Source organism: Castanea sativa, chromosome 11, assembly GCF_040712315.1.
Source record: "Castanea sativa cultivar Marrone di Chiusa Pesio chromosome 11, ASM4071231v1".
NCBI classification, from domain to species: Eukaryota; Viridiplantae; Streptophyta; class Magnoliopsida; order Fagales; family Fagaceae; genus Castanea; species Castanea sativa.
In genome coordinates, this window is record NC_134023.1 from 24,407,253 (window position 1) to 24,431,189 (window position 23,937).

Sequence of the window (23,937 nt, forward strand, 5' to 3'; positions counted from 1 at the left end):
GTGTCTATATTTTGAGGGATGTAGTGAGGACATCTGTATCTTTTTCTTTTCTTTTCTTTCTATTTTAGATACATTGTTCTTGTACCTTTGGTCTTGTGACCACTTTGTGATAGCATACCTTGTACTTGTTGATGATATATATACATTTGAGGTTGTTATTACAGTTTTTTCACCTATCTCTTCATGTGTTGTTTCATTTCTATCTTTATATATATGCTTCTTTTTTGTATGCAATCTTTTATTTCTATTTCACACTAAGATGCCTTGATGAGTTTTGTTTAAAGTGTTTTAGAAATATTGGTTGTCAAAGTCTTCCTTGCCATGAACTCTCTTTTAGCAAAGTTTTTCAAGAGTTTGTGTTAGAATAGATTTTATTTATTTAACAAGTGAATATGAGTTGAGTGATTTCTGACTTCTCTCATATGTTCATTTTTTTTTTGTGGTTTTGTCACGGATTGCCAAATGGAGAGATTGTTAGGACATATGTGATTCATGTTAGGAACATATGTCAATATTTTATGTAATTGGCTAATCCTTTGACAAAACGCACTTTACTTGTATTTGGGTAGATCTAGGATGTCTTTAATGCTTCAAGAAACAAGGTTTAAAAGTTCAAGTGTTAAAACCATGCAAGTTTTTCCAAGAAACAAGTGAAGAAGTCCTGTTTATTAAAGCTTGACAACTAGCTCGACAACTAGCTCGACAGCTAGTATCTATTGAGGCTTAAAAAGCTGTTTCAGCCTGTGGCTCGATAGCTGCTCGACAAATAAGGTATCTGTCGAGATTTATGAAAAACAAATTTTCAGCTCTAATTTTCATCCAATCCTTGAGTATGTGTTTGGGCTTTCTTTTCTCACAACCCTAAACATATATAAGGATTATTTTAAGGACCTTCATGGAGAGCACAATTGCACAAGTATGAAGCAAAATGCGGTTCATGCAAATTATGATCGGAAACCTAGTTTTCCCTAGTTCATCTTAAAGAAGCTGTTGTGTTTGTACACCATATGGTTTTGTGACCAAGCAAATTCGTGATCTTCATCGAGTGATGAATTGAAGAACTTTGCAGCCAACATCCTTCTCAAGTTAGTGATCAAGTCACATACTAAGATCCGTGCATCTTTTGGTTAGTCACGTACTGGGAGCCGTGCAATACAAAGAAAGATTGTCACTATAGAACAAGTCCAATTGTGTATTAAGGTAAGGGTTCAACTATAGGTTGGTATAAGGTACTGGGATTTCTTTACTTGTAACCGCTTGTTGTGATAATAGTGAATTCTCGAGAAGGGTGACCTTAAAATCACCCCGTGGGGTTTTTACCTTGGAGGTTTTCCCCATTCGTAAACAAATCACCGTGATAACTTTATTTTCCACTGCATTATATTTTAGTTGGTGATTTGTTTGTGCTGCCACGTATATTGCATATTAATTTGAGTAAATAATAAATTAGGTAATTAATCAATTAATTCATCACAAGGGGTCAATACATTCTTGGCCTATCATTGTGCCCTCTTGATCATCTTTATGTTTCTCAGGTGAAGTTTTATAGATTCTTGTACCCTTTGTTAATCATGACAAAAAGGGGGAGAAAATGTGGTTTCTTTTTAAGATTCTACATGTTAGGGGGAGAAATACATGCCTCTATAAAGGGGAGTTATGTTTCATCTTGTTAGGGGGAGTGTTTACCTCCTTGTTGTTTTAGGAGCTTCTTTTCGCTTCTTGTACACCGGTCTTGTGACCATTTTTACATACATTATGCTTATCTTTGATATATATATATATATATATATATATATGATGTATGTCTTCTTCACCTATCTCCTATCTCTCCATGTGTTGTTTCTTTTCTCTCTTTATACACATGTTTCTTTATGTATGCAATCTTTTATTTCTGTTTCACACTAAGATGCATTGATGAGTTTTGTTTAAAGTGTTTTAGAAAGACAGGTTGTCAAAATCTTTCATGCCATGAACTCTCTTCTTACAAATTTTTTCAAGATTTTGTGTTAGGATTATATTTTTTTTTTTGTATTCAACAAGTGATTATGAGTTTAGTGATGTATGACTTCTCTCATACTTCATTTGTTTGTTATAGTTTTGTCATGGATTGCCAAATTGGGAGATTGTTAGGACATATGTGGAACTTGTCAAAACATATGTTATTGTATATTGGCTAAATCCTTTGACAAAACGCACTTTACTTATACTTGGGTAGATCTAGGATGGATTTAATACTTTAAGGAATAAGAGTTCAAGTCTAGTATTGAAGCCAAGCAAAATTGTCCAAGAAACAAGTGAAGAAAGTGTTGTTCATTAAAGTTTGATAGATATCTTGACAGATAATATCTATCAAGGTTTAATGCGTTTACTTGACAGCAGCTTGACAGAAATAGTATCTATCGAGAATTACGAAATTCAGATTTTCAGATTTGTTTTCACGGATATCCAAGTGTATTTGTATAAGGTTTCTTTTCTCATAACCCTAGACATATATAAGGTTTATTTTAAAGGCCGCCACAGAGGAGAATACATAGAAAACACATACAAAAAGTGACCGAGTGCCTTATTCTCTCTGAAAGAAGTTACTGCGTCTTTGCACCAAGGGTTTTGTAACCAAGTACTTCTTGATCTTTATTGTTGATGAAGTAAAGAACTTTGCAGCCAACAATCTTTTTCAAGTTGGTGAGTTAGTCACATACTGGGATCCATCCATCATTGGTTAGTCACGTATTGGGATTCGTGCAAAAAAGAGTGACATTCATATATTGAAGAGTTTAGAGGTTCTGAAATGGTAGAAGGTTTCTGCTATAAGTTCATCTACGGGATTGTAGAGTATAGGGAATTAGAGGTTTTGAAACTTCGCTTTACTATAGTGAATTTCTTTTCGGAAAGGTTTCCCCTCAGATTTTTTACTGTAAAACTAGTTTGTTTCATTGGTTTTCCTAGGTCATCATATTTTGTTTTATTTACTTTTCCACTATGCATGATATTGACATGATATTGATGTTTTTTTGTTTTAACAAAGTTTATTCATAATAAATCTAATTAACAACTTGGGTTTAAAACTTGTTAATTCTATCAACCAGGGTCTAAATTTCCCAACAAACCGTATTGCATATTTCTTGTTTCTTAAGGAGAATAGAGCATAAACTCAAAATGAAGAATGAACCGTATATAAAAATCACCTATTGCTTACTATTGGCCTTATTTTGAAATTGCAATGAATTACAGATTAAAAAAATTTCCATATATTACTAGATAATACCATTTCTTATGTTAGTGAACTTTTATTGAGCATAGTAATGCAATGATGTTTGCTACCTTTAAATGATAATATCATTGTATTTACTTTATTAAAATGTATCATTTACATTTTAAGGTTATGACTTTACTATGGAAGATTTGCTCTGATTCTCATAAATAACTAATCTCACATTATTGAGTAATCTTGGTTTGTATGCATTTATTCAATGACCAAGATGAAAAGTCCTAAATCTCTAAGCTTTTCTTGTCATTCTATTCGATCCATTTATATGCACATATTGAGCAATCTTGGTTTGTATGTAGGACGTTCATCCGGTCCAACAATCTCCAGCTCTCCAAAAATCATTAGCTGCATCCCATCAGCCAAGCTACTTATAAGTTTTATGTTGGTGTTTGATGACTTTTTGTTTACAAAGAACTACATTTGAACAACTGCATTTTTTGGAAGTGTTGAAGGATATTTTAAACCCTTTGGAACTTTGATTGTGGTATTAGCTTGGAACTTTGATGATGGTTATAGACAATGTTATGTATTTGATAATATATTTCAATGTTGATATAATGTTAGTTTGGAAACATTTTTGGTGTTGTTAATTAGTTACATTTGTGGTATTGTTTCAATAGAACTAAAATTATTATAGGTTGTTTGTAATGGGACTGTGGTTTTAAACCCAAGGGGAAAAAAAAAATTAACATTTAGCGGCGGGCAAAAAGTGCCACCAAAAGGTCAACATTATGTTAAAATTGAAGCCCTATAGCAACATTATGTCAAAATTGAAGCCATATAGCGGCGGGCATAATCGTCGCTCAAAGGTGCATATAGTCGGTTGCACATGAAGCCCTATAGCAGCGCTTATTGCCTACCACTAAAAGGTCAATTGACTTGAATTCTAACCTCATATGGCGACGGTTTTTTGACCGCCGCAATAGACCAAAACCGCCGCTAAATGTTAGATCTATTGCGGCGCTTTTTGTTACCACCACAATACATCTATTGTGGCACCGCAATAGTGGCGGGAAAAACTGCTACAATAGCACCCACCACTAAAAGTCAAATGTACCTTTAGCAGCTTTTTTTGGGCTTTAGCGGCACTTTTGGCCCGCCGCAATAGTCCCTTTTTCTTGTAGTGAGTACTATCTAAAATCAAGCTCATTTAACCATCATGACAGTGACTTTCTAAGTTTAAGTCTTTGTGAGGTAGGGGGCAGCGAGTTCAAATCTCCTAGAGAGAGCCTCATATACATATACATTTATATTAGAATATAGTAGATTTCTATCTTAGATTAAAAAAAATTATATAAAAAAAAAAAATCGAACTCATAGTAAGCTGTTCCATAATTAAAAGAGAAGGAAAAAAAAAGCTTTAACTTATGCTAATCACCTGTCTACTCAATAATTAGCGCAGGACCGATAAGTGCATTTGTCAAATGTACTTAAAATGGAGTTACATCAAAATCAAATAGTTATTGCGATAGTTAGAAGTGGGTTTCGTTGAATGCATGCAAATGAGTGACTTAATGATTTACAAATAGAATAAAAGAAAACGAGTGATTTAAGAGGACTGTAAATATTCTAGGTATTTTCCATTTTTGTCCTGATAGCATAAACTTCCTATAGAACTTTTAATTCTTTTGGGTAAACTTTTTTTTTTTTTTTTGGAAAAAGAGAGTTTCAATCTATAGCATCCGCTCTTAACGATAGTTCTTTATCATCAGACCAAGACACCAATTAGTTTTTGGTATAGGTGGGGATTAAACTCTAGATCTCTTATTTAATCATCAAAGACTTTACCAGTTGAGCTAACTGGAACCCACTAGGGAAGCTATTTTTGGTAAACCTATAAAGTGTTCAATTTATCTCGGTGATTTCTACCCTTACGGGATTATTATACACACTATTAGGACCAACCAATACGTAACGGGCATATTTGATATTAAGTTATATATTCTTTAATGGAATGATTATCCATGTATAATAACTATCCTCTTATTTGGTTGCATTTTTATTATAGAAAATTATTATTCCATTGTAATACATATTTTTTAAATTGAGGAATAGTTATAGCTCTCTAAAATTTTTAGATACTACAATAATTATTTCTTAATACATGTATAAATACACACACACACACGCTAGTCACTAATCTATGTGATGCATGAGAATAGCTACTAGATGCATCTATAGTTTAGTTTGTGTTGTAAATATAGGTATATTCAAGATAGGTTGTAATATATATACCAAAAGGTACCTATTGAAATGTCATAACCCTTCATATTGGATATATATTTAAGGTGTCTATTGAAAGAAAATGTGCCTATTAACCAAAAATTTGCCTATTAAATGAAAATGTGCCTATTGAATAAAAATATATCTATTGAATGCAAATGTGTCTATTAACCGAAAGGGTACATATTGAATGAAAATGTGCCTATTGAAAGGTTATAATTATTTGGGTATAAATAGTGGTTCATATTCATTTAATAACTTCTTTTATTTTATCTTTCTTAGAAACACAAGAAACCTATGGAATTTACCGATAATTTTCCTCTCAATGATAGTTTTTTGTTTTAATATATATATCTTATGTGAAACGGTGAGTAGATATTGAAACTTAACCGACAAAATGAAAAGTCACAATTAATTGTTCAGTGTTTTTAAATGTATACGTGGCATAAATTTATATAGTTACATGGCTTAGTAAAGAGTGGTCAACAAATGTTTTGCTTCTATATTATATATAGATATAAGTGTGGATTTCCATTAGGTTTTTTTTTTTTTTTTTTTTTTTTTTTTAACATAACAAAACAAAACAAAACTTTCATAAATGTACATTTCATTAACAACTTATATGGATTAATTTTTTTTTTTTAAACTTATCTGTTTACATACAACATTTATAATATAGTTTTTTCTATTTACAACTTTTTTTTGTTGTTGCCAACTTTCAACAAATGAAAAAATAATTTTAACAAATAATTCATTTTTATCTATGTACAACTGTGCCCCTTTTTGCCAACTTTGAACAAATAAATAAACAATTTTTTAAATAAAATCTTAACCCAAGCATATAGCAAGTTGATATACTTCTGAATTACTCTAAGTTAAAAACAACCCTACTCCAACTTATAAACTGAAGACAGTTTAGTTAAGTACATTGAGAAAACCTTCTAAAAAAAGTACATTGTGAAAAATATATGGGTGAACTGTTATTAATACTAGTGTATAGCCCCATGCATATGCACGGGTATAATTAAATATAATTACAATTATATGGTTCAAATTATACCTCTTTTTGAGAGATGTTCAAATTATACATGGTATTAGCTCATATTTTCTTTAAACTATACATTTTAAAAATATATGATGATTTCTCATTTTATATATATATATATATATATATATATATATATATATATATAATTTAAAATTTAATTGGATTTAGACTTTTCGGTTTTTGCACCCAATAATTCACTTGCCACAAAAAAAAAAAAAATTAGATGGAGACGTAGCGCAAAATTAGACTTCAATTGAAATCCAATTTAAAATCTAATTGGATTTAGACTCTATGATGTTATTGACGAACTAAGATGTTATTCATTGAAATTGACATCATTGCAACAATTAATACGGATTCAATCATAAATAATTTCAAAGATTTTTAAAAACACTAATAGATTTTTAAAAACGCTATTGGATTTCTAGTGGTGGTGGTTGGCCAGTCGGGTGATGGTGTATTACCATTTTGGTGGTGGTGGTGGATTTCTAGTGGTGCTAGGTTACGATTTTGGATTTTACAGTGGTGGTGGTGGGTTCTCGGTATTGGTGGATTGTGGATTTAAGGGGGTGGTGGAGGGTTGTGGTTGTGGATGTGTTGTGGAATATGAGAGAGAGAAAGAGAGAGGAATAAAAATGAATAGATGTGAAAAATAAGGGAAGTGATTTAGAGTGAGTTGTAAAATGATATATTACATTTAATAAAATAACTTTTTAATGTGTCAAATACTAATTTTTTTAGAATGGCCAATGCTAGTGCTCCTATAACATATACAGTGTGCCAAGAAAGATGCTAAGACTATATAATTTTACACAACTTTAAGAATAACTCGTCTCGTAATGAATTGTGATTAAAGTTGTGGAAAATGACGTGAATTGCACTTTTTATAATTAATTGCATGACCACGTAGGACATGATTGCAGTTGTAAATTCCTATAGCAGCCAAAAGCCTTTGGGAGTTCGGATAACAGTACTCACGTGAACTTACAAACAGAGTGCATGAGAGAGAGAGAGAGAGAGAGAGAAAGAGAGAATTATAACCTCTTTTCATATGAGACATTTTCTATAGATGAAATTAAAGTTTTTAACTAAAAACAGGTTGCAAATTGAGTACAAAACAAGATAGGCATTATCCCACTAAACATTTATTTTCCCCAGCATATCGATTTGATACACAATGAGATGAACAAAAGATGAACACACAAATTCTATAAGTACATTTGATTTAAATAACCTCTCACACGTTTATTTTCTGCAAAAGCGTACCCAGCACCTTAAATTAGGCACATTTGAACCCTTGTGGTGGAGTCTTGCCACAATCAACGAGGACCTCAAGAGCAATGGGAATGACGATACTGATATTCAAAAGCTTAGCTTTTATAGTGGTGCAAAGGCATACAGCAGCATCCAGGCCCACAAGTCCTTGTAGCACTGGACAACATACATCCTTAGCGCTACTACCAATTCCTATGTGAACAAGCCCACCTAACACGTCCACACATGCACCTAGCTTTAGAGTGTCAATGGGACATGTTTCTTGTGGTGGTGGAGTCACAATGGGAGGTGGTGGAGGACATGGGGTTTCAGGTGGTGGTGGTGGGGGACAAGGGGTTTCAGTTGGAGGTGGCTTTGGAACAACTGGTGGGTTTGGCACCACCGGTGGTATTGGCGTTGGTGGTGGCAGGATTGGCACAACTGGTGGATTGGGGACATAAGGTGGAAGTACAGGAGGCTTGGGTGGAAGTACTGGAGGCTTAGGTGGAAATACAGGAGGTTTGGGTGGATATACTGGTGGCTTGGGTGGAAGTACAGGAGGCTTGGGTGGATATACTGGAGGTTTGGGGGGATATACTGGCGGCTTGGGTGGATATACTGGAGGCTTAGGTGGAAATACAGGAGGTTTGGGTGGATATACTGGAGGCTTGGGTGGATATACTGGTGGCTTGGGTGGATATACTGGAGGTTTGGGGGGATATACTGGCGGCTTGGGTGGATATACTGGAGGTTTGGGTGGGTGGGGTGGCTTAACATGGGGTGGCTTTACTGGTGGCTTAACATGGGGTGGCTTTACTGGTGGTTTTACTGGTGGTTTAACATGGGGTGGCTTCACTGGAGGCTTAACATGTGGTGGTTTTACTGGTGGTTTAACATGTGGTGGTTTTACTGGTGGTTTAACATGTGGTGGTTGTGGTGGTTTAACATGTGGTGGTTGGGGTGGGAACTTTGGTGGGTATTCAGGAGGAGGACAGTAAGGTAAAGCAAGAGAAGTGAGCAATGTACCAAAGTTAAGGAGGAGGATTAAGAGTTTAGGCGAAGTACACTTTGCCATCTTCAACTGATCATGGGGGAGAGGAAGATGTTGATTTCACCGAGTATATATCCATATCTTGCACTACCCTTCTTATAGAGAGAAAATGCCAGAGCAATCAATCACACTGCATGGGCGGCTCCACTTGGAGCCCAGGGGTTCAAATGAACCCCCTGCTGGCCACACACACAAAAAAACATATATATTTCATTTTCTTTTCTTTTTTTTTTTTTTACTTCCCTAAAATAAAATTTTGAAAAACCTTGATTATGAATTTTTTTTAATCCAAATTAAAATAAGTTTGAATATCCTCTTAACAAAATCTTAGTATTTTTAAAAAAAAAAAAACTCAATAACAAACTAATTTGATTTAAAATTTGAAAAAAATAATAAGTCCAATAGATCAATGAGAGATCAATGGTTGAATGATTACTTGACTGTGTACATTGAAAAGAAATATAGCTCTTAAAATTGATAATGAAAAAATCATTTAATAATTTCAATATAAGAAATATCATATAAAGCAATGGTAAAAATTTATGTATTTTAATTTTTGTTTTATTTTTTTAATGATGTGGATATATTCAAATTATCGTTTGTTTAATTTTTTTTATTGACCCTACAAAATAATCCTAAATCGTCACGGTCATATTGTAGTGTTTTTTTCCTCCGCGTAATTTATTGAATTTTTGTCATGATTTATTGACTTGAGGACTGGAGGCGAAGGGTGAGGGACAAGAATTCTTTTTTGGATTTATACTCAAGTTGATTGGATGCATCCAAGTTTTTAATGTGAAAAATTCAAACTATTTGAGTTAGACGGGGGAGTCGACCAAGAAACGCGGTTTGTAATTGTAGTAATAGAGGACATTTTACCATCTAGTGGGCCTAGTGGCTATACTACTGTAGAGTCCGTGATTGAGGTCATTATACTTTATGCCCAAAAAAACCACATGTGACACTCTCACTATGAAAAACATACGGCTTTCTTGTATATAAAATTCAATATAACGACAAGACACTCTCAGATTTCATCAATCCAATAAAGGAAATAATTTTTTTTGTCTGAAAGGACTACTTGATTCATCCATCTCTAGCGAGGATGTCGGCAATAAAATATGCCAACTTCAATAATCTTAAGCTAAGTTTGTTTACGCGTAAAATATTTTCTGGAAGATGAAAACATTTTCAAGTAAAATATTGATTTTCGTGTTTGATTGTGTTTATGAAAATATTTGTTTGAAAGGACTACTTGATTCATCCATCTCTAGTGAGGATGTCGGCAATAAAATATGCCAACTTCAATAATCTTAAGCTAAGTTTGTTTACGCGTAAAATTTTTTCTGGAAGATGAAAACATTTTCAATTAAAATATTAATTTTCGTGTTTGATTGTGTTTATGAAAATATTTTAAGAATTATTTCCTAGTCTCTTGTAAAAAAAAAAAAAACAAAAAAAAGAACAAGAAATACTTCCAGTAGTTTTTGACACTACATAAAATAAAAATTATCTATTACTTAAATGAAAAATAAATAACTCAAAAACCCTCAAAACAACTTAAATGAAAAATAAATAACTCAAAAACCCTCAAAACATCTAAAATGATTAGAATACCTTCAAAACCATTAAAATAATCAAAATAACTCTGTAATCACTCAAATAATAATAAAAAACTATAAAACTGTCCTTAATTTTCAAAATATCACTAGAACCACCCAAATTAGGAAATTACCCTAGGAACTTCCAAAAAGATAAAATTACCGCAAATTTCTAAAACGATCGAAAATAACCTGAAATGTCCAAATTGACCAGACTACTCATGGATCTCCAAAATGGGGGGAAAAATTATTTCAAAGTTGATTTGGTCTTTCTGGAGGTTTCAGAAGTGTTTCGTGATTCTAGGGATATTTTGGTAATTTTGAAAGTTTTCGAGATATTTGATTATTTTTGAGGTTCTAGAGGTAACAAGACATTATGCACATGTCACTAAATTCTAGATTTTTAGTCATTTTTTTAGTTTTCAAGAGTATTTTAGTCATGTTAGGTGTCTTATGTGTATATTTATAATTTTGAGTGTTTTAGAAGTATTTTGGTCATTTTGGATGTTTCAAGGGTATTGTGGTCATTTTGGATTTCAAGGTATATTTTTTTCGATTCAAAGATTTTAGGGATAATTAGGTCATTTCAGGGGTTTCAAGGGGTAATTCATTTTAGAAGTTTAAGGAGGTTATTTTGGAGGTTCTAATGGTATTTGAGTTATTTTGGAGTTTTCAATGGTATTTTAGGCATTTCAAGGGTATTTTGGATGTGTTCAAGAATATATGGAAAGTTTGAAGTTTTAGGGTGCATTTCAATCATTTTAGATCTTGTTAATTTTGGATGTTTTAAGGGTATTTGGTAATTTTTAGAAATTTCAAGGATGTTTTGGTTATTTTGGTGGTGCTTGATGTTAACATTGTGAAAAGGCTAAAGGAGTAAAATGCTTTACACTTTTTTGTTGAGTAAAACATTTTATAGTGATCATAATTGCATTGTCCTGTTCAATGAAAACAATTTTGGTTTAACTAGGATTTTATGGCATAAAAAACACCTAAAACACTGAAATTGTTTTAAGAACAATATTTTACCCCCAAACAAATGTAACCTTTATTTAAAATCGTCTTATAATTTTGATGTTATGCATTTTTGTTGCATGTATTTGAATTTCAAAGCTATTGTGTGTCCTAAATGCACATACGTTTTTTCTATAATAATAATAATAATAATAATAATAATAATAATAATAATAATAATAATAATGAAAAGTTGTTGCTATATTAATCAAGTGTGATATTTGCAAATAGAATGTACCTACATATGCCTATGAGCCTTTAGCTCAGCGGATACTTTTGGCTGTCCTGATTGGGAGATTCCACGTTTGATGAACATATTTTATCCTATAATTAACTAATGTAGGAAAAAAGAATATACATTTATATATAACCAATTTTTTTGCCCTTTTGGAATCTTGAATTATTCCTAATTTGTAGAGTAGATGTGAAACTAATTATACTTTGAAATTTGTAAGATTTAATCTAAATCACAAAATAAATCCATATTGAGAGATTCCTTTTCCATAAAATAGAGTACTATGGAAGACTAGAAATGGAGCTAATTATATCTTATACAATTAGGCTACGTTTGGATACATGTCCACGTCTGGTGTCTAGTGTTTTTGCCTTTTTTTTTTTTTTTTTTGACTAGCGCCTCTTGCACATGAGCAGTGCATTAAGGCAAGTGAACAGTAACTCAGAAATTATTTTTTTTATTGTTTTCAGCAATAAGTTTTCAATTTTCAGCAAAATAAGCGGTATCCAAACACACACTTAGTTATAATAAAAGTTTGAAAAAATTACACTCTAATACCCTAAATTATACTCCAGATTACACTTTGCACTTTAGACTATGACTTTGTTATACTTTGCACCCCATTGTCAAGCTTGCTATTAACTTAGATGGAAATCCAAAGTTTAAGATGGAAAGTGTAAGATGGTAAAGTGTAATTTCTCATTTGTTTTTAAGGGATTGAGAATAGGGGCAATTATGTCTTTTCACATAATGTCAAGTGAATAACAAACTTAACGCCAGGGTGCAAATCGTAATAATGGTCATAGTTTATGGTGCAAAACATACATTCGAAAAGTTTAGCGTATAAAATGTAATTTAGGGTATAGTTTAGGATGGTAAAGTGTAATTTTCCCTAAAAGTTAGGAATGGAAAACAAATTTATTACTGTAATAAGAAATTTTGGCATAATTACTGTAATAGGCGTAAAGGATATTCACGTTGCATAAACATAAAATTTTCAACAAATTATATATATATATATATACACACACACACACACACACCAATATTGGTCACTTAGCAAATTTTTTTTTTTTTTAATTTTATAGTTACAATGAAGAAGAAAGGTTTGAACCTTAAATATATCCATTGAAAATAGCAGAAGATATAAATTGAGGTACAAGGTTTTTGGAGAGGGTAAATGTAATGGATAACCTTCTCTTATTTTAGAATGTCTTTCTCATAAACTACAGTTTATAATGGTAGGCGACGCTATAGATATCCCTTCTTTGCCCACTACATTATTTATTCAAGAGTTGAGATAAAATTTTTGACTTACCTATAAGAACAACAATGATCAAATTTTAATCACACAATTTTGAGGCTGGTTATAAATTCTCAACAAATCAATTAAGATTGATAATATATATATATATATATATATATATATATATATATATATATATATGTAAGGACACAATTCAAATTCCCAAACCACGACTGGGAGGAAATGGGCTTGAAAGGCCTTTCTTCACCATGAATTTGTAGAGAATGGGTTTGTAATCTAGATTTCAAGGATGGCTTAGACAATTACAAAAAGAACGGGCTTTGGGCCCAAAGGAACAAAACAAAGAATCGTTTGCAAAGAGTAAGACTGAGAATTCCTCCTCGGACTGTTTTCGAGGATAGTTTATAATAGTATTTCTCAAGTTTGGATACAAATATTGATTATCATACACTTTTTCTTTCTCAAAAAGCCTCCCTCTTCTTCGTATGCCTTCCCTTCTATTTATATTCTTTTCCTTCTCTTCATCACCTTCCACTTTCTGGTTGCAATCCTGATTTTTGGATACTTGTCCCATCCATTCTTCCCTAAAGCCCGCTGGGATTAGGGACCAAGTTCCAAGCTCTATGCTCAGGTCCCATCCTTCCATCTATACAGTCAGCGTATCACTTACAGAGCTTTTAATGTATGGGCGGTGGTAGCAGCTTTACTTTAGACATTCCTTTCTTATTGTCCTCCACGTATACTGTGTATCCCCATAGTTGTAGGACACTTTATAACCTAACTCGGGGACACTAAATTTCTCTTCCTATGTCCTCGGCTTATCATTCCGAGGACAAATCTACTCCTCGGACGTTTTGGGACATTTAAATACTCCACGATCATTTTGATGTTTTCGGATTTGGGTTTCTGGCCCAAAAGACTTCGTTGGGCCGTCCTTCATAAATTACCGGGCCCAATACCCCTAAAATATATATATATATATATATATATATATATATATATATATATATTCTTTTCCACCATTCTATAATATTTGAAGTCATAGTTTTTGTAACACCTTTAATTTACATGTCCTATTTTGCTTCTATAATATCATTTTAGGTTTGTTTCCCCCCCTCCCCCTCTCCCCTCAACTTGAATCAAATCACTCTTTTTACCAATGCATTAACTATGTTCCACCTACGACTAAACAATCTCAAGTGTCTGTCCCTTATCTATCATCAATACAAGCCACACCATTTCTAAGAAATCTCTCATTTCAAATCATATCTGTGTGCACCCAGAATGGTCTCCACCAAAGTAATGGGGTCACAATTTATTTATATGTAGGTTAACTCTCAATCCTACGACTTAGGCCCAAAACATGCCTTGATTCTTCTGTGTTTCCCCCAGTGTTTCCCAGTGTTTTCCCTCTCTCTCACACTCTTCCCCCCCCCCCCTCACCCCCCAAATTTTTCCCAACCCTCTTGCCTTTACCCACTTCCCTTTTTTATAGTCTCTTGTTAGTGGGATGATCATCATTGTTACCCCACTTCACACACGTTCCTACGTTCATCATAATCCCAAGGGATCCTCACGACTTTAGAGGATTCCCTTGAAACTTGTTCTAGAGGCAGAATGGTGTTCGGGAGTGTTTTCCCAATAGCACTACCAATCCTCAGTTACTGACCTCATTAGATTCGTGTCTTACCCCAACTACGACATTATCGGTCATGGTTTAGCCAACCATTCAAAACCTCCCTAGTTGTCATCTCCTTGGCCAAGGTCTTAACCTTAGGGTTAAGCCCATCATAATAAGGCCCAGGCTTGATTATCTCTCTGCGTACCAAGTTTAATTCATCTGATGGGCCTTGGGCTTTATGTTGGGTTTTGATCAAGTGGGCAAACATGGTCGCATGGGCCCACTCACCCACAATATCTTTTCTTGTATTTCCTTTTATCTATCATAACATTCTCACTCAGTTACTCTTAGTTTATGAACATGTTTCTTTGTAACAGTCCATCATTTAGTCCTAGTATCCTACAATAGTCTTATAATATTTTATTTTCCTATATTAATAGGTATTCTACAATCACATAATATTCTCAATTCTCTTTTATTCCTTCTTCATCCTTCATGATCTTATCATATAATTCTCATCCTCTTTAATTTCTTCAACCTTGTGATTTATTGATTCAAGATATCAAAAACTCTTACTCTTTGAAATTCTGTCGATTCCTCATGACTATGACCACCCTGAACGGCGACGAGTGCTTTCCACACGTATGGATAGGGTGGAAGGAAATGAGCATATGTGTTCCCCCTTCCCACCCTTCTTCCCTTTTTGAGAATGATGCATGGTTTTTTTATATTTGAAAGTTTGGTTACATGTGGGGAAAGTGTTAGACACGCCACAACGCCTATCGTGAGATAGTCCTTTGTTTTGATAAACTCTTAATTTTTGGTCATTGGTAGATAAAATCAAGCTATTGGCTTTAGCTTTCGAGGCTTTAAAAAATTTGGGCTTTGAGGTTTAATTTTGGAAAGGTCTGTGGTCTTCATCAATGTTTTGCTAGCACATTGGAATTATTACCAAATTTCAATAACAAAAATTCAGTAGCATTTCACCTTATTTTCGTGGTGGAAATCCGACAACATTTTAGATTAGGCATTTCATGGCATGCAGAACATGATCCTCACCAAGCTTTTGCAATGAAACTATAGCAAGAAGTTGATATACTTTCATGACAAAAATCTAGTAGAGTTTTGAGTTAGGTGAAAGATGGCACACCAACTGGGTTTCGCGTTAGTGTATACGACATGCACCAATATGTTCAGTCTAAGGCGCATCGAGACGCACCTAAGTAGTGTGCGTCATATACACGGTGAAACTACATGTCACTAGCTAACATGGATAGGCACAATAACACACGTGGTGGATCATGCATCCAATAAAGCATGGATATGCATCTACATCATAAGCATTGAATGTATACTCACATTCCAAGGTTAAGAAGCATTCATGATTAGGGAGGGGTTACAACCTAATCATGGATGTCCATTGTCCAAAGTGAATGAAAAATCTTTACAATATATAGCATGCATAATATATCAACACATAGTGGAAATGTATACATGTCCACACCCAGAAAATGTAACCCAAAGCAAGGTACAGAAAAGTAGACATATCCACACCCAGAAGGTGTGGCCCAAAGTAAGGTACAAAAAAGAATCATAATCTAGGAAAGCAACTAGGCATAATTCTAAAGGAAAGGGTAGGGGAAAGAGTGGACTTCACGAAGGGGCTAAACCCCTAAAATCTACTGATCAATGCCCTTTTTTGCTTGCGGCTTGGAAGTGGGGTGCATGCTTCATCCACCACATGCAACACAGACAAACTCCACACACAAAAAAAAAAAAAAAAAAAAAAGCAAACAAAGAGAGATGGGAATACAAGCAAGCAAACAAACAAAGAAGAGAAAGCATGCTAACAAACAAAGAAACAAGGAGACACATATAGACATATGTAACAAATGTAGGTTTGGATTGTGATTGTAGATCCATTAAATTGAATTACGAATGACACATGTGCTAAACAAGAAAAGCTCCCAAAAGTGGGTCTCGAGGATTCGTGTATATAGATAGATGCAAACTCATACAAAACCCTATCCTAGAGATATGCTTAGTGACACAAACAAGCAAGCAAGAAAACATGCATAATCAAGACATGCAAGTAAGCAAGGGTGCAACCAACATGTTGAAATCATACATGAGGGTGTAAAGCAAGCAAGGCTCTAAGTACAAAGAAGGCAAAGCATGTTATCATCTCATACAGGTATAAAGGTTATACATGCCATAACACACATACAAGGCTAACATGAGAAACCTTAACATGCAAAGCTAAGAAAGAGAAAGAGGCTAGGTATAAGCATGACAATATCATCATCATATAATCTTAAACAAGTTGTCGCACCTACACAAGCAACAATGAGAAAAGACTCAATCAAACATAGATAAGAAAACGCACTAGAGGTGCAACTAAACAAGAAAGAGAAACATCATGCATAAAGAGAACATGGTAAAAGATATAAGCCTTAACATGCCAATAACATGAATCAAACAACATAAACATATCAAGATCAAAGAAACATGCTCAAAGATGCAAAGAAACTAGACCTAAGCAAAACAAGCATGGATCTAAAAAGGAAGAATAGATTTTGTTAGGACATATGTGATTCATGTTAGGAACATATGTTATTTAGAATTGGAGTTCAAAGAACAAGTGAAGAAGAGTTCAAGTCTAGTATTGAAGCCATGCAAATCTGTCCAAGAAACAAGTGGAGAAGTGCCAATTCATTAAAGCTCAACAGTTGCACAACAGATACTATCTATCAAGGCTCGACAGATAGCTCAACAGCTGTATCTATCGAGAATTACGAAATTAGAATTTTTAGATTTGATTTTCAACCCATGCTGACATATATGTGTAGGGTTTCTTTTCTCACAACCCTAGACATATATAAGACTTATTTTAAAGGCCGTCACATAGGAGAATACAAGGAGAAAACATGCAAAAGGTGACCAATGCCTTATTCTCTCAAAAAGAAGCTACTGCGTTTTTGCGCCTTAGGGTTTTGTAACCAAGTACTTCTTGATCTTCATTGTTGATGAAGTGAAGAACTTTGCAATCAACACCTTATTTAAGTTGGTGAGTTAGTCACGTATTGGTTAGTCATATATTGGGATCCGTATAAAAGGGTGGCATTCATATATTGAATAGTTCAAAGGTTCTGAAGTGGTAGAAGGTTTCCACTGTAAGTTCATCTACGAGGATTGTAGAGTCTAGGGACAAAGGTTTTCTACTAGATCTGAAACTTCTCTTTATTATAGTGGATTGCTTTTCGGGAAGGTTTCCCCTTAGGTTTTTTACTATAAAACTAGTTTGTTTCATTGGTTTTCCTAGGTCATCATATCTTATCTTATTTACTTTTCTGTTGTGCATGATATTGACATGATATTGATATTAGTTTGTTTTAACAAGGTTTATTCATAATAAATCTAATTAACAACTTGAGTTTAATACTTGTTAATTCTATCAACCGGGGTTTAAATTTCCCAACAAATGGTATCAGAGCGAGTACGCTCTGATTGGATTAATTTCTTGAGTGTGATCCTTGACCCCCGTTGTCATGGATTATGGACAATCTCTTTTGATTCCTCCTCTATTTGATGGCACTAATTATGCGCACTAGAAAATTTGTATGAAAGTTTTTTTGCAGGCTCTAGGTGAAAAAGTATGGCAAGCTATTGAAGTTGGCTGGATTAAGCTAAAGGAAGCACCGGTGGATTGGGATGAAGCAACAATCATAGTGGCAAATTTCAACAATAGGACCTTGAAGTTGCCAAGGAAGTAAAGACTGTGAAGCTTCAAATACTCACTAGTAGTTTTGAAGAAATAAGGATGGAAGAGGATGAGACATTTAATGAGTTCTATGCTAAACTCAAGGATATTGTGAATTCTGCCTTCAACCTTGGAGAATCTATAGCAGAATCCTTAGGTCCTTACCTAAAAGTTTCCATGCCAAGATCATTGCCATTGAAGAAGTGAAGGACATTGATTAAATTCCTTTGACTGAGCGTTTAGGGAACCTTCAAAACTATAAGATGGGATTAGGTTTAATGGGAAATGGTGGAAAGAGTAAAGACTTGGCTCTTAAGGGTATAGAGGAAGAGATTGATGACTCTGAAGATGAAGATGAAAGTGAAGTTAAAGATGAAGATGAAGATGAAAATGAAGATGAAGATGAAGATGAGGATCTAACCTTCATTGCTAATGAGATTATCAAGCTTCTTCAATTTAGGAAAAAGGATAAAGACAAACCCCCTAGGAAATCTAAATCCTCTAGGAAGGGTAAGAATGAGAAACCCCTTATCCAGTTTCATGAGTGCAAAAGTTTTGGTCATATGAGGATAAAGTGCCCAAACTATCTTATGAAGGAAAAGACCAAGAATTTAAAAGATAATGGGTTGGTTGCTATCTGGAGTGATATTGAGAATGACTCTTCTGATGAGTATGTGGATGAATGTGGTCATTTTATGGCTTCTGCTGCCACAATCGATATGGTGATTGTGGAGAGTGCAAGTGACAGTGAGGATTCTTCTGATGATGAAGTACCCAAGAATATGACCATTCAAAAAGCCTATGATAAGCTATACACTGAATTTATAAAATCTGAAAAGACTTCTCATCGTTGTAAAAAAGAGTTTAATGAGGTAAAAACTGAAAAGGCTTAATTATTAGTCAAACTAGATGAGAATACAAGGTTAGTTGAGACTCTTGTTGTGGAGAACACCTCATTAGAAGAGAAGGTCAAGAATCTTGAGGTTAAGTTTAGTCAAGCTAGAACTCAAATAGAGAGGATGTCTAGTGCAAAGCTTGATGAGGTATTGAGTGCTCAAAAGCCTAGTTCTGATAAGATTGGCTTAAGATATGCTGTTTCCTCCGGCCCCTCCTCTTCCACGGCTTCTAGATCAAAGGCTGTCACTGTGCCCCAATCTGAGAAAGGTGATAAAGGTATGAAATCCAAAACTGATTTGGCTAATTCTAAATCCTTTATTAGACCTTATGTTTGTCACCATTGTAGTGTTTCTAGACACATTCGTCCTAATTGCTTTAAGCTGTATTCTAAAAAACAAGTGTCCAAATCGTTATAGGTTTCCTTTCAAGGACCTATACCTTTGTTTAGAGAGTTATGAAAAACCTTGAGCTTTTTAACTCAATTTCAGGAGACCAACAACCCGGTAGAAGCCTTGAACTGATTCGCCCAACAAACACCTGCCGAGGAAGATGAAGTCCTTAAGCAACTACAAAAGATACAAACCAACAAATCCTTATAGGGTTTACTCATTGCCTTATACAAACACTGTCAAAACCTAGTGACCTTCTCAACCAAATCCAAGTTCCTACAACCACAACCTCTCAAGACCTGAATGCTATGATTGGGTCTATAAATAGGGAACTCACTATTTCCTATTCTGACAAGGATTTGACCAAGAAGGGGAAGCACCACAATGACCCGTTGCATATCATTGTAGATGCCAAGGGGAAGAGGGTACCGATGGGGTTGATAGATGATGCAAGTGCATTAAACGTGTGTCCTTTAAAGACAGCAAGTTGCTTGGGTCTAAGTGTTGAGGACTTTATCCCAACTGATCAGCATGTGAGGGCATATGACAACAATAGAAGAGAGGTCTTGGGAACCATAACATTAGAGCTCACCATAGGGCTGATGGTTAAGAAAGTAGAGTTTCAAGTCCTTAACATAGCCTCATGCTTCAAAATACTCCTTAGGCGACCGTGGATCCATGACACAAAGGTCGTACCTTCATCTCTATACCAAAAGGTTCGGTTTCCATATGAAGGAGCTATTGTGACCATATATGGTGATACTTTGACTGTGCCTAAGCCTATTTATGGTATCGACTTTGAGAAAGAGCCATTGACCTTAAATGGCTTTGAGATTGAGAGGCCTAGCTTTGAAAGGAGAGAAGAGGAAATAGAGAAGATCCCCATGGACTTTGCTCCCTACAGCAACAATAATGTAGTAGTGATGATAAGAAGAATGAATTACCTTCTGGGGATGAACTTGGGGAGAACTATGAAGAAGCCTATTGTTCAAGTCTCGATGATTTCTACTGCTACGCCACCTTTTGGGCTAGGCTATAAGCCCACTGATGATGACTTGTTAGAGATGGAATTGAGAAAGATGGCCCAAGTCAAAGCTAAAGCAAAGGGACTTCCTTATTCTCTGGATCCCCTGAAGCCCTATACTCCTACATTGAATGGAAAGTTTGTCAAAGCTGGGGAAAGCCAACATTATTGGGGATTCCCTAAACCAAGATTTGATCTTGTGACAAAGACATTGGTGCCTGGGTTTGAATTACTACTTAAGTGCAACAACAAGGTTCTAGAACCAAAGAAGGAAAACACAACTTGGGTTCCAACTGATTGGGCATATTACATGGACCCAGATGCTATGACCACACTCCATAGAGATGCCATTTGTAATATCAAAGATGAAGAGTATTGGGAGGCTAGTCAGCATGCATTGAAGAGCCCGTATGAACTAAGTGTCCATAATGAAGATGAAGAAGGGGGAGCAGCTCCAAGTGATGATAATGAAGGAAGTGATGACGAGAGTAAGAGTAGTAGTGATAGCAGCGATAGCGACAATGGACATAATGATGATGACAGCAACAACGACAATGAGAGCAATAACAATGAAGATTATGATAGCCACTATAGTGGCAACGATTGGGGTGAACCCCCTAGTGATAGAGAAGACGAAGATGCAGATCTTTTCTATGAAGAATTTGATGATGATGTGGACTATTATGATCAAGATATTGAAGATGATGCTGAAGCTAACAGGTGGAGCGATATTGATAGTGACCAATACAGGCTGGTGAATGTGTTAGAGAACACAAAAGAGGAGAATCAACAAGCTAACAATATGTACCACGAGGAATATCCCTATGGGTACCTTTCAGATTGGAGCTCTATCACTAATGTCATTTTAATATCCAATCCTCGATATGATAAACATGGTAGAGAGATGCCAGAATTAGGGTCATATTACGACTCAGAACCTGACTCACCTACCCCATGAACCAAAGAAGAAGATGATATAGATGCTAGATTGGCCGCTCTAGACCAAAAATTGATGGTCCACAGTCACAAAATCATGACACTTGATAATTCTAAAGATGACGACAAGAAAATGGAGGAGGGTGAACCACAACATCTCCCTCAACGCATTTACTTGGGTAACAAAGGGAAGCACAATTTGTTTAATGAGTGGATTGATAGTATAGAGCACCTGGATGCTATTGTGACAGACAAGCCTACAGACATGGAGATTGATGATGAAGCCACAGATTATATGGATGAAGACCCCGTTGTACTGTTGCTGAGGGAAGAAGGAACTTATTGGGAGCCACCTGCCATTGTGGAAGCCACCACTACTATGAAGGACTCCATGAAGAAGATTAGGACCGTCAAGTTAGTTACTTTTGCTAAGAAAATCAAGACCGCCAAGCCAATCACCCCTACCAAGAACATTGTTTTTGTCCCTATTGATTCTATCTCTGCTAGTATTTCTGTTCCTGTTAAGACTGTTTATGATAATTTTCCAGTTGAGTCTATTTTAGTTAAGTTTGTTGAGAACTCTTTTTCTTTTAATACGATTTATGATTCTACTTATTTGCTAGCTTTAGATGTTTTTATTTTTGAAATTGGTAAAGAAACTCTTAATAATAAGGAATTAAAACATGGACACCTAGAACCCATAAAAGAAGAAACCCAATCTATTAACCTGGGAATTAATGATGAACCTAAAATGATATAAGTGGGCAATACCTTAACCACTTTTGAGAGAGATACATTAGCGGCACTGCTAACAGAATTCAAAGAAGTCTTTGCGTGGTCATATAAAGACATGCCTGGGATTGATACAGATATAGTACAACACTACAGTCCAACAGATCCAACCATGAAGCCAGTCAAGCAGAAGTTGAGAAGAATGAAGCTAGAATGGACTCTCAAGATCAAGGAAGAAGTTGAGAAATAGTACAATGCAAGATTCCTGAGGGTGGTCAATTATCTGAAGTGGTTAGCTAACGTGGTTCCAGTACCAAAGAAGGATGGAAAGGTTAGAATGTGTGTAGATTTTCGAGATCTGAACAAGACCAGTCCAAAAGATGACTTTCCATTGCCTCACATTGACGTCCTAGTTGACAATACAGTAGGTCATGCTTTGTTATCATTCATGGACAGATTTTCAAGGTACAATCAAATTAAGATGGCTCTAGAAGATATGGAGAAAATCTCCTTCATTACACCATGGGGGACATATTGCTACAAGGTTATGCTATTTTGCCTTTAAAATGCTGGGGCTACTTACCAACGCGCATCTACCACTTTATTACATGATTTGATCCACAAAGAAGTAGAGGTTTATGTTGATGATATGATAGTGAAGTCCAAAGACCATGAAGGGCATATGCTGGCTTTGAGTAAGTTCTTTGAAAGAATCAAGTTTTACAAGTTATGATTGAATCTCAAGAAATGCACTTTCAAAGTCACATTCGGATAACTGTTAGGGTTTATGGTAAGTCAAAGAGGAATAAAAGTTGATCCTGACAAAATCAAGGCAATTGTAGAGATGAGACCTCCAAGAACTGAGAAGAAGATCCAAGGATTTCTAGGGGGGATGTAGTACATCAATAGGTTCATAGCCTAGCTCACCATGACATGCGAACCAATCTTCTGACTACTAAAAAAAGAAGTTCCTACAGTGTGGAATGAACAATGCCAACAAGCTTTTGAGAAGATCAAGAATTATCTAATGAAACCACCAATACTTGTCCCACCGATACTTGAAAAGCCATTGTTGTTGTATCTCACCACTACTAATATGGCAATGGGGGCTTTACTTGCTCAATACATAGAGGAGACTAGAGAGGAGAATGCGATCTACTACATGTGTAGCACTTGTATGGGCAACCCATAAACTCAAACATTATATGCTTACTTACAAGCTCTTGCTCATTGTGAGAATGGGTCCTTTGAAGTACTTAATGGAAAAGCTTGTACAGGATGGGAAGACAACTAAGTGGGTTTTGCTTTTGTCAGAATTTGATATCAAGTATATAACTCAGAAATTTGTGAAGGGGAGAGCGATTGCTGATCACTTAGCCCATTGTTCACCAGAAGAAATTGAGGAGGTCTAAGGAGATTTTCTGGATGAAGATATTACGGGGATTGAGGTAGAATCCTGGAAGATGTACTTCGATGGAGCAACAAATCAAAATGGAATTGGTATTAGAGTTCTTTTAATTTCCCCAAAAGGAACACACATCCCATTTTCTACTAGACTCAACTTTCCTGTCACCAACAATGCCACTGAATATAAAGCCTGCATCATAAGGTTGCGAG

General features: G+C 35.0%; 1 protein-coding gene across 1 annotated transcript; it reads right to left on the reverse strand.

Annotated features, from left to right (window-relative positions):
* Positions 1–7,573: 7,573 nt before the first annotated feature.
* LOC142617404 (uncharacterized) lies at positions 7,574–9,017 on the reverse strand. The gene has a single exon (XM_075790266.1). The coding sequence runs from the start codon at positions 8,866–8,868 to the stop codon at positions 7,819–7,821; it is 1,050 nt and encodes a 349-aa protein (XP_075646381.1). The 5' UTR covers positions 8,869–9,017; the 3' UTR covers positions 7,574–7,818.
* Between the last annotated feature and the right edge of the window lie 14,920 nt (positions 9,018–23,937).